At 34.7% G+C, this 12,676-nt stretch overlaps 1 protein-coding gene across 1 annotated transcript in view; it reads right to left on the minus strand.

The window, feature by feature from the left end:
- Window positions 1-10,708, minus strand: part of LOC106468704 (calbindin-32-like) — a gene marked incomplete at its 3' end in the record, with an annotated part of 94,674 nt that extends 83,966 nt beyond the window's left edge. The window contains exon 1 of the mRNA XM_013929144.2: window positions 10,442-10,708. Within this exon, the coding sequence (XP_013784598.1) occupies window positions 10,442-10,565 (124 nt within the window). The remainder of the gene's footprint in view (window positions 1-10,441) is intronic.
- Window positions 10,709-12,676: the final 1,968 nt, after the last annotated feature.

Below are 12,676 nucleotides of genomic sequence, written 5' to 3' on the forward strand. Positions count from 1 at the left end.
ATCAAACATTCAAGCCTATAGGTACAGAGATATCGTATTGGGCTGGACATCAAACATTCAAGTCTACAGGTACAGATATATCGTCTTGTGTTGGACATCAACATTCAAGTCTACAGGTACAGAGATATCGTATTGTGCTGGACATCAAACACTCAAGTCTACAGGTACAGAGATATCGTCTTGTGTTGGACATCAAACATTCAAATATACAGGTACAGATATAGCGTCTTGTATTGGACATCAAACATTCAAGTCTACAGGTACAGAGATAGCGTCTTGTGTTGGACGTCAAACGTTCAAGTCTACAGGTACAGAGATATCGTATTGTGCTGGACATCAAACATTCAAGTCTACAGGTACAGAGATATCGTATTGTGCTGGACATCAAACATTCAAGCCTACAGGTACAGAGATATCATCTTGTGTTGGACATCAACATTCAAGTCTACAAGTACAGAGATATCGTATTGTGCTGTACATCAAACATTCAAGCCTACAGGTACAAAGATATCGTATTGTGCTGGACATCAAACATTCAAGTCTACAGGTACAGAGGTATCGTATTGGGCTGGACATCAAACATTCAAGTCTACAGGTACAGAGATATCCTATTGTGCTGGACATCAAACATTCAAGTCTACAGGTACAGAGATATCGTATTGTGCTGTACATCAAACATTCAAGTCTACAGGTACAGAGATATCGTATTGGGCTGGACATCAAACATTCAAGTCTACAGGTACAGAGATATCGTATTGTGCTGGACATCAAACATTCAAGTCTACAGGTACAGAGATATCGTATTGAGCTGGACATCAAACATTCAAGTCTACAGGTACAGAGATATCGTATTGTGCTGGACATCAAACATTCAAGTCTACAGGTACAGAGATATCGTATTGTGCTGGACATCAAACATTCAAGTCTACAGGTACAGAGATATCGTATTGTGTTGGACATCAACATTCAAGTCTACAAGTAAAGAGATATCGTATTGTGCTGGACATCAACATTCAAGTCTACAGGTACAGAGATATCGTATTGTGCTGGACATCAACATTCAAGTCTACAGGTACAGAGATATCGTATTGTGCTGGACATCAAACATTCAAGCCTACAGGTACAGAGATATCATCTTGTGCTGGACATCAAACATTCAAGCCTACAGGTACAGAGATATCATCTTGTGCTGGACATCAAACAGTCAATACTGCAGTTATGGAGCACACAAGGGTAAAGTTTTTCTACACTACTTTTATGTAATTAGAATAATCTACTGGCGCTTGTTTCATATTTTACTAAACAAAATTATTCCTGCCTTTAACTGTAATCCGATTTTTTTTTGTCATTTCCTTTTTTCCAGAGACATAGCAGTGAGAAAAAAATCGATCTTACATGATTTATAAATAATGCAATTTTCACGCCTGTTGTTCTTGACGTTACAAAGAAATTCACGACAAAGAGGGTTTAATATAAAATTTAACATCAACACTCAGGCGAGCAATTTCAAATTTCACCTTGTAATGTTGAACCTCTCCATAAAAGGGGCGGAGCTTTATCAAAAACAAATCGACAGAATAGTTTAATTAAAAGCATGTCATCAGTAAGTGTTGGTTTTCATAAAAAAAGATAATAATTAACCAAATACATAAAGCATTCAATCACTAACCTGGTATTGTGCACTTATATACTGAGAATTTGTTTGTTTCCTCATTGTGTGCGCAATGCTACACAATGGGCTATTTGTGTTCTGCCCATCACGAATATCGAAACCCGATTTTTAGTTGTGTGAGCTACTGGGGGTATATACGGATACAAAATAAATTATGGTGAGAAGTGAAATTCGATACACAAACCAACCAAGATGTCGCTTTCCATTGTAATTAACTCTGCAGCCTACAAAATAGAAAGTATTACAGGTGGCGCAGCTTATATTTTGATTGTTTATTTCAGAAATTTCGTGCAAAACTTCATAAGGGCTTTCCTAATTTTGAACTCACATGCTAGAGGGAAGGCAGCTAATTAACAGCTCCCACCACTAACTCCAGAGTTACTTTAATAGTATAGTGATATTTGACCGTCATTCTTATAACACACCAACCACTAGATTTAGAGTTGCTCACTCTAAAGCTAGTGGTTGGTGTGTTATAAGAGTGACGGTCAAATATCACTATACTATTAGAGTAACTCTAGAGCTAGTGGTTGGTGTGTTATAAGAGTGACGGTCAAATCGCAATATTCTATTAGAGTAACTCTAAAGCTAGTGGTTGGTGTGTTATAAGAGTGACGGTCAAATATCACTATACTATTACAAATATCACTATACTATTATAGTCACCGTCACTCTTATAACACACCAACCACTAGCTTTAGAGTTACTCTAATAGAATATTGCGATTTGACCGTCACTCTTATAACACACCAACCACTAGCTCTAGAGTTACTCTAATAGTATATTGATATTTGACCGTCACTTTTATAACACACCAACCATAGTATAGTGATATTTGACCGTCACTCTTATAACACACCAACCACTAGCTTTAGAGTTACTCTAATAGTATAGTGATATTTGACCGTCACTCTTATAACACACCAACCACTAGCTTTAGAGTTACTCTAATAGAATATTGCGATTTGACCATAATTTTTATAACGCATCTATAACTTTTAAGTGCGGGTTGCTATTTTGCAGCAACAGGCCACGAACTATAAATTCTCGAATACACAAGCACATTAACTACTAGGGCATGTCTGGCTTACAACTTCTATTAGTAAATGTAAATATTATTCACCATTTTTATCCATACTTCCGTCATTTTAACTTAATCAATATATTAAATGTCGTTAATCAGTAAAATTATTATGAGGATATTTTATTTTTATTTTATAAGCGTATTCAATGAAAAAAAAAGTAATTTCGTTGTATCGTGTTTTCCAAAACATTTAGCTCCACTACCAACGGGGGCAAACAAGCGTCTTCTCTACTATTCGATGTGTGAAATATACTGGTGTTTATACTGGTTTCGCCTGTTGTTTAGCTATATGGATCATACAAGCAGTTCACTGGAATTTCCATGTGTTTTGTAAGTTATAGCATACTACTTTTCTATTAATCGTTAGTTGTTAATTATATTAGTTATGACTACCCACGACCCGCAAAACATTTGCGGTAGTTTTCATGCCCTTTGCTTGAATTTTCTTTATTCGATTATTTTCACGCTATCTTGCAGATAGATTGATAAATCCTGTCCTATTTGAAAACATTTTACGCGGTCAGACACACAAATTCATATAGACGTAACTTTATTTAATAAAGCTGCACGTAAAGTAAACAATAAAGTAAATTAACGATATTTATAATAATGTACAGAGTATGAACAATTATGATCCTTCAATTTATGACACGGTTTTTGAGCTGAAATAAAGAAACTCACAAAAACGAAGAATAAAACAGTAGTAAAGAAAAGTAGCTAAAAAGGTGTTTATAGCAGTCTATGAAACGAACCGAAGCTAAATTATTGCAAAGTAAAGTAAATGTAAAGTTTTAATGAAGGCAAACTTAGCTGATAATGCAGGAACGTCTGAATGCGTGTTCACAAAATGATAAGCATGTGTTTTTGACGAACTGCACGTGCGTATTTTAGACCTAAATAAGTCGAGGAAACCCATAAGAACTGTATTTAGTGTAACGTTAATATTTTTAGAAAATTACGTGCAGGTTAAGTGCTGTTTTGTGAAATATTTTGCAAATAAAAAAAACAAAGTTGAAATCGAAGCTAGCCAAAGCCAATCATCACTTGATGACATCTACATTGTACCATCGTGTACCAGACTCGTTGCATTGAAAAGTTTGACTAAATAAAAAACACGTAAAGTGATTCCGAAATGGAAAGCCAATATGCAATTCGAATTCCTCAGACAAAGGCTTTTCTAACGATATGAGATTTGTAGCGTTTGATGGAGAAAGTTGCGAGAAAAGTTCCGGACAGACAAATGCAAGTGTATTATTTATATTTTACTCTTAATATTTGCAGAAATTTATATTTCTCTTTTGTTACTTACATACTTTTGAGTTAAATATTTATAATGATTTTTAATATTTTTTAGTTTTTACACTTATGAAAATTATTTTGAATTATTGGTTTAATATTTGGATTAGGGACGAACCTAAATTTCCAAAGCTGTTTACACCTTGTGGAATATTATTAGGATTATGGCCGAAATTACCGTAAATGACGATGGTACCCAACTTATGATTCAGTGCACTTTAATAGTTATAGGATATTGCTTTCTGGTGTTCTGAATTATTAATAATTATTGTAATTAGTTTATCATGTTACATTGATTCATTCGTGTATTTTTATTCTTATGTTCTGACTTTTGATGAAAAGTTCTTAATCATTATAGGTGGCTCCACACTTCTTTTGTAATATTGCAGCATATGGTAAATTCCTCAACTAGTGACTTCGTTAGATGACACAATTTTTCATTTGTAAATTGGGACAGCCGGTGAATATTTCAACAAAGTATTTAGAACAGTAGCACTAAATCTAATTTATTCTTTGTTTTGTTTTTAAGCTCAAAGATACACAGTGGACTATCTGTGCTATGCCTATAATGGATATCGAACCCCAATTTCTAATGTTATAAGCCCTCAGGCTCTCCAATGTCCTTTGTAGAGAAATAAAATACAATGAATGAATTTTGCAGAAGCATGCAAATATTTACTATTTTTCATTCGATAAGCTACAAAACAAATTAAATTGTAGTATATTTTAAGATTTAATATTTAAATAATTATAGAAATAAAACCTTGCAGTTTTCAACATCTTGTAGCCCAGCTCAAAGAATTTTTATTTTCATATCTTTGTTTCACTCCAGTGAATAGCGTTATCTCGTAAAATGGCAATTGTGCAGGAAAAGGCTCAGTGCGATGGCTTGGTCGGGGTAGGCCAATTCCTTGGCCTCCACGTTCGCCAGGCATCACTCCACTAGACTTCTTTCTTTGGGGGTATGTTAAGGACATCGTGTATTGCACACCTATAGCAAACATCACAGAGCTAAAGACCAGGATAGCGGATGCCATCTCCACTGTAACTGTGGGCATGTTGCAGCGAATGTGGACTGATATCGAATATTGATTAGACGTTATGATAGCTACACTTAGACGTCTATTGATATGTCAATAAAAATTGTTTGAGTTGGGCTACAAGATACTGAAAACTGTATTTCTTTAATTATTTAATTATTAGATTTTAAAATAGGAAAGATAATGTTGGCTAACCTGTATTAAACATAAATAATATATTCGTCATTATAAAAATGTTATTATTACTTTGCAAAAATTTTATTTCTATGATCAGTTTTTTTTTATATATTTTATATATCTTTTGTCAATATCCATACTGAGTTTTCGGGAAACGTCTCATATAATAATTTGGGAAAATAAAATGATATCAAAAAGAAAAGATAATTAAAGCCTTTAAAGCATATACTTCGTCATCCACAACAAACAAGCCATTTAAAAATGGTTCCAAATTGTTTAAAAGCCCACCATATTATATATTGTCGTGTATATACGAACATTTTATCTTATTTCCAGTTATTAAGTTGTTTTTCCTTATTTTCTTACGGACTAATTTCATGGATCTTCCACTGCACTTGGCGTCAGCATAAATGCAAAATTTTGCGTTTTATGCTTTACATTATAGGATGTAATAATGACTTCAAACAATAAATTAATGTGGTCATAGGCCCCTAGTTTCTCATTCCCCTTATTTACATTCTACCTGCTTTATAAACGTAAAGTGTACTTTAATTTACATAAAACAGAAAACTTTTTTCTAGGAAGCTGACGTAGGAGTTATTACTAAAAGTTCACACTGAATTTTAATAAACCAGAAAACAAACATAAAACATGGAACAAAACACGCCTCGTTTACACTCTACTTGTCTCTCTCTCTTCAATCTAAGTATGAAATAATTTCTGTTTATACACAATATTACCCACTTTTATACACATAAGTCTGTCATTCCATCCATCAAATCGTGTATACACAACTTATACTTATTAAATTTTTTTATCTATTCTTCTAAATTAGATTGTCAGATAAAAGTTTAATTAATGTGTGTTATTACATACATAGGTAGGTTGACGGATGATTACAATTACATATTAGTCTTTAACAATACGAAGTTGGGTGTTATTGTTTGGTTTTTTTGCAGGTTCAAATGATTTTTTGTAAACCAGAATAGTAAAAAAAAAACTTTCATTACCACGATACGCAACCCAAACTATCGTCTGAAAGACAAAGATGATGCTAATGCAGTTGTAAGGTTCTGGTTTTGAAAATTTTGTTATCAAGGTATAGTCATTCAGCTTGATATCGATATGACACTAGCGAAGACTAGGTACCAGCTGTTCCTTCCCCACAGTAAAAATAGATGTAGCGCTTTAATATTTCATTGTTATTATGTTGAACATTGCGATATGACAGACTGTTTCCTTAGAAATATCAGGTAAAGGACAGGATTTTTTTTTTACTGAAGTTGGTACGTCAATAAACACATAAAAGCGTTCACTCACCTAAAGTACCGACAATGCTGTCATGTTTTTATACGTATAACAAGATTATTCAGAGTTTAGTATATTTATCAATTTCATAAAGTTATTATATGCCAGGACAATAAATGACGTTCTAAAATCGGTCCTGAAAATCCTTCGCTGAATAAAAACACCGTAGAATAAGATGTACGTCTTTAGTTAGATAAGACTCCACTAATCCAGATAAACTACAAAATAAAAAAAAATTAAGAACAATAACATCTTTATAAGCAAAAACATAAAGCATAGAAAATGACAGGAGGGGATAAACTGTTGATGTTTGTTTGTTATGAATTTCGCGTAAAGTTACACGAAGGCTATATGCGTTAACCGTTCCTAATTTAGCAATGATAGACTAGAGGAAAGGCAGCTAGTCATCACCACCCACCGCCAACTCTTGGGCTACTCTTTTACCAACGAATAGTGGGATTGACCGTCACATTATAAGGCCCCCACGGCTGAAAGGGCGAGCATTTTTGTTGTGAGGGGGATTCTAACCCGCGACCCACAGATTGCGAGTCAAGCGCCTTAACTGTTGATGTAACTAGATTAAGCACAAGAATAAAAATAAACAGAGGAGTAAATTAGTGTTAATTTGGAAACATGAACAAAATAAAAAATATTGAAATCTTTACATATCTAACTAGGTTCAGCGTACATGATAACAAACATATGCACAATAAGTTTCATAATATCTATTTTTATTTACCATACAAAACATAATCTCTCTTATATCACCCCTGGCGTCACAGCTTATATCTATAATTTGACAGTACTAAACATATCACCCCTGGCGTCACAGCTTGTATCTGTAATTTGACAGTACTAAACATATCACCCCTGGCGTCACAGCTTGTATCTGTAATTTGACAGTACTAAACATATCACCCCTGGTGTCACAGCTTGTATCTGTAATTTGACAGTACTAAACATATCACCCCTGCTGTCACAGCTTGTATCTGTAATTTGACAGTGCTAAACATATCACCCATGGTGTCACAGCTTGTATCTGTAATTTGACAGTGCTAAACATATCACCCCTGGCGCCACAGCTTGTATCTGTAATTTGATCTTGCTAAACATATCACCCCTGACGTCACAGCTTGTATCTGTAATATAATAATGCAAAACATATCGCACCTGTCGTCACAGCTTATGTATGTAATTTGATAGTGCTAAACATATCCTCCCTGGCGTCAGAGCTTTTATCTAAAGTGACAAGACACTGTGTGAAAATTGTTCTCACAAAATGTTTGTTTATTTTTAGCGCAAAACTTCACAGCTGGTTATCTGCCCTCTGTTCTGGGGTAGGGGTAGATGCTTCTTAAAGCAAAGGTATATAATGGACCTTCTGTGCTCTGTCCACCATGGGAAATCAACCCACGGATTTTTAACATTGTATTTGTTTGTTTGTTGTTATGCACAAAGCTATATAATATGGTATCCGTGCTTGCTCACCACCAGTATCGAAACCCACTTTCTAGAGTTATAGTTCTTCATGGAAGACCAAACCTGGAATTTTATCGTTATAAGTTCTAAAACTTATCGCTGACCCACTGAGGGACAAACTCAAGATGAGATGAACCATTATTAGTAAAAAAATATACTTGAATCGTGTTTTTTTATTCTACACATTTTACCTGAATGTTGCCAGTGGCACAGCGGTATGTCTGCGGCCTTACAACGCTAGAAACCGGGTTTCGATACCCGTGGTGGGCAGAGCACAGATAGCCCCGTTGTGTAGCTTCAAACAAACAAATACCTGAATGTCGTTTTTTCAAGAGATATAATATAATATTTTCAAATTGAAAGATTTCAAAAAGTAGTGCTTATTTGTTTGTTTCATTTTGCACAAAGCTGCTCGAAGGCTATCTGTGCTAGCCGTCCTTAATTTTGAAGTGATGGCTAAACTCCACATTCTAAAAAATCGGTCATTTTCCATCTAGTCATTAAATAGTTTCTTCCGTCTGTTTGTTATGTTTGTTTTTTTTTGTTTTAAATTCACAACGGACTTAACGACCAGGCTAGAAACCCTTATGGTTCAGTCAGAGTTCTGAAAGTATGAAGCATGTTTAATAGCACCACGTCTAAAACCCGATACTCTAGGCCCAGTTTTTCTACCGCTAGGATATTATCAATAATAGTCTTCCTTCAATACCGTTATTATGATGTTAGTTCCCACTATTATCCAGCGTCTATTTGAGAAAGAGTGACGTAACACCATAATGGCGAAGAGTGATAAGCTAATTCGAATCAAATTTACTTTCAAAACCAGATATTAATATTACTTTCAACCTTTTTTTTTGTTTGGATTTTTCTCGTTTTAAGAAGGCCTGGTATGACCCAGTAATTGGCGTATTCGAAGTGCCAGCAGAAGGTTGAAGGTTCGCGTCCTGTTGCCGAAAACACTGCGTTTGCACTTTGGAGCTGTAGATGAATTATAAGAACGACAGACAAATCTCATTATTCGCACAGACAAGAGTAGCACAAGGATTAACGATAGGTGCTTTGGACAAGATGACTTCTCTCTGGTCTATTTGTACAATATAAAGGACACCTATGCGAGGTAGCCCTTTTAATGTGAATATAACCTACAAATATTGTATGCCACTAGAGGTAATATTCAACGAACAGTATTTTAATATGAATATAATTTACAAATATCACAAGTCACTATAGGCAATATTAAAATAACACCATTTTAATGTGAATATAACCTACAAATATCCCATATCACTATGCGTAATATTCAACGAACAGCAATTTACTGTGAATATAACCTACAAACTTTACACGTCCTATGTGTAATATTCAACGAACAGTGTTTTAATGTGAATATAACCTACAAATGTCCCATATTACTATATGTAATATTCAACGAACAGCATTTTACTGTGAATATAACCTACCAATATTACATGTCACTATAGGTAATATTCAATGAACAGCGTTTTACTGTGAATATAACCTACACATATCACAAGCCACTATAGATAATATTCAAAGAACAGAATTTTAATGTGAATATAACCTACAAATATTACATGTCACTATAGATAATATTCAAAAAACAGCATTTTACTGTGAATATAGCACATGTTAAGTCGCCCGAAGGGTCACTGTACTTCTTTTATTCAAATCCTATAAATAATGGCTGTTCTACAGATGGTACCTTGACTCAACAGATGGCACTTTGGATTAACAGATGGATAAAGTGGAAACTCTGGCTCGAGACTCACTACGAAGAAACATTAGCTACTAAAGAATGATGTTACTATAGCTACAGGTACACATTATTAAGTATTGGACGATGATGTTACTATAGCTGCAGAGAGATTTGTGCAAACTATTAATTGTTAGACCATGAAATTACTCTAACTACTGGAAGAGTTATATAAATTATTAAGTGTTAGACAATGAGGTTATTGTAACTACTCAGACACATGTACATATTACTAAATGTTAAACGATGAAGTTACTATGGTTATTGAAAGATTTGTACATGTTACTAAGTGTTGGATGATGAGGTTAATATGGTTACAGAGAGATTTCTACATATTGGTAAGTGTTAGACGATCAAGTTAATATAATTGCTGAAATCTTCAGTTATCGAAGAGTTAAATAATGCAACTGCTATAACTACGTTCCTACGAATTCCTTAAGAGTTAAATGATGAGGCTACTATATAACTACTTCGAAACAAGTCATGTTACACGTATTAATAAGTGAGTTTACATAATCTATTTAGAAGTTTTTGAGGCCAGAGTTAGAGAATGACGTGCACAGACAATTTTTCCTACACCACCGTAAATAGCGGTAAAAAATGTAGCTCACCGTCTCTATCATAGTGACTCCAGACTTCCATAAACTGAGTAGCGGTCAAGTTCTGTATTTCCCTCGTCTTTTTGTCCCGGAATTGTCTCATGAAGTTCCCTCCTGTCTTCACGTTCTCTGCCATCCTTCTTGTTTTCCCGGTTGTAGGTGCTCGACTGAGCGCTAGCTACAGGTAGATAGGTACTACGTGGACTATTCTTATTGAATCTGTTGACTGCCTATCCTAACGTGCCGAGTGATAGTTAGATCCTACTGCACCAGCCTGACGTTATATTAACCGATTTTCCCACTCTAACGCGGAAATGCTTCTTCTATTACGCATGCGCCCTATCGACCACAGTGAGACGTACCTGTCGAAGCCGGTGCTTTCCCTCTCGGACACGGCGAGTAACAATTATAGCTTTTCAGTGGATTATAAGACTTAAAGTTTTCCTCTGTTACAGACAGAAACTAAAGAAACCCCTGAGGAGAAGTGATACTTGATACGTGTTGTCGTTCTGTTTTCCGGAAAATTAAAACACACTATTTTATGTAGTAAATAACTACGAAATATACATTTAAGCGCAGATGTTTTGATGCAGCTTAGCTTTTCGATGTTGTTAAGAGTTGAGCTGCTAGCATCCATAGCTAGAATAACCGTACTCGAATGTAGCTTCTCTCTCAAAGACTTTCTAATTATAAATAAACCTGATATTATATCGGAATCGATTATGGTACTATCGATATCAGGAATTACGATCACCGTGAATATCAATAGCAGTAAATGAATCATGAATTTAGATTTTTTTTTTTTTCACATATTACTTTCCGCAATGAATTAATTCTGAAAATATTATCGGTATGTATACTGGTAAATATGGGCTGTTGGTACTGGACACAGGGTTGAAATGTATACACACTCAGAAGAGAACAAAATCAAGGAAACAAACCGTGTGCCGCGGATGCTAAAGTATTATTATCTTGTTGAAAGTATTGTTTGTTTGTTTTAGCGCAGAGCTGCAAAATGGGCTACCTTTTCTCTGTCCAACGCGGAGATCGAACTTCTAATCCTAGTGTTATAAGCTCCATAGTCACCAGGGGACCAGAGTTTTGGGCAAGAGTTCTCTGCATGTTTGTTTAGGGAAAAATAAATATATCATTATTTTTGTGAGGAAACAGATAATCACATCAAAATGCTTATTACACATACATACACACACACACACACATATATATATATACTTATTCCTCTGATAACTATATTATTTTATGCCAACAGAGAAAGCTAAACAAACATGAATAAAAAAGCGATACCCATTTTCTAAAGACTTTGTTTTACACTATTGAAAGAAGAAACTTTTCTATGAAATAGAGAAACACAAATTCGTGCTAGAGAATTAAGCCTATTCGTCTCTGCTACAGCAGGATAACAGTTTCAAGTCACGAGGAGCATAATCGTACATTTTTCTTGAAAAGCTGTTTGCTGGTATAAATCATTCTAACTTTGGTTTCTTCTACTCTTACCGTATTAAGAAAGGTAAAAATCTAACCTGAATAAAAAGAATCGTGACGTATTCAGCAATTCACGAAGATTAGGGGTAAGCAATACGTTTTGGTAAAATTTTAACAACAGGAAGTCTTAATTACAAAATTACAAATACATGAGCGAAAAAATTGACAAAACACGATAACCTTTCACCTTTATACAATTATGATAGAAACATTTAGGTGACGCCTTTTCTATAAGTAGCAAAGGGCTACAACTAATAGCCACTCATTTCACGGAACTGATGGCCCTCTTGGAGGAAAAACGTGCATACAAAAAAAAAAACTGACAGAAGAAATAAATAGGGGCACAGCGGCATGTCTGCGAACTTACAACGCTAGAAACCGGGTTTCGATACTCGTGGTGGGCAGAGCACAGATAGATCATTGTGTAGCTTTGTTCTTAACTTAAAACAAACAAATGGATAAGTAGGAATATGAGGTTACCCCTGTTATACTACAAAAGTTTATTTAAAACGTTCACTTAGAGACAAACAGTTTCATTCTACAACACGAGACTTATTTTCCACAACGAGTATTATAAACATTACAAGAGATTTGCTTCACTCTCCAGTTCAGTTAAACTGATCATAATTTAAGAAAATCTATCAGAAATATCATTAATTTACAAGATATATAATTCTTAAAAATGATAGACAAGCGAATTTAATCAAAACAATGCCCAAGACAAATCTCTATTTACGTGAAGCC

This window comes from Limulus polyphemus, unplaced genomic scaffold (assembly GCF_000517525.1).
Source record: "Limulus polyphemus unplaced genomic scaffold, Limulus_polyphemus-2.1.2 Scaffold3123, whole genome shotgun sequence".
In the NCBI taxonomy this organism is placed as follows: Eukaryota; Metazoa; Arthropoda; class Merostomata; order Xiphosura; family Limulidae; genus Limulus; species Limulus polyphemus.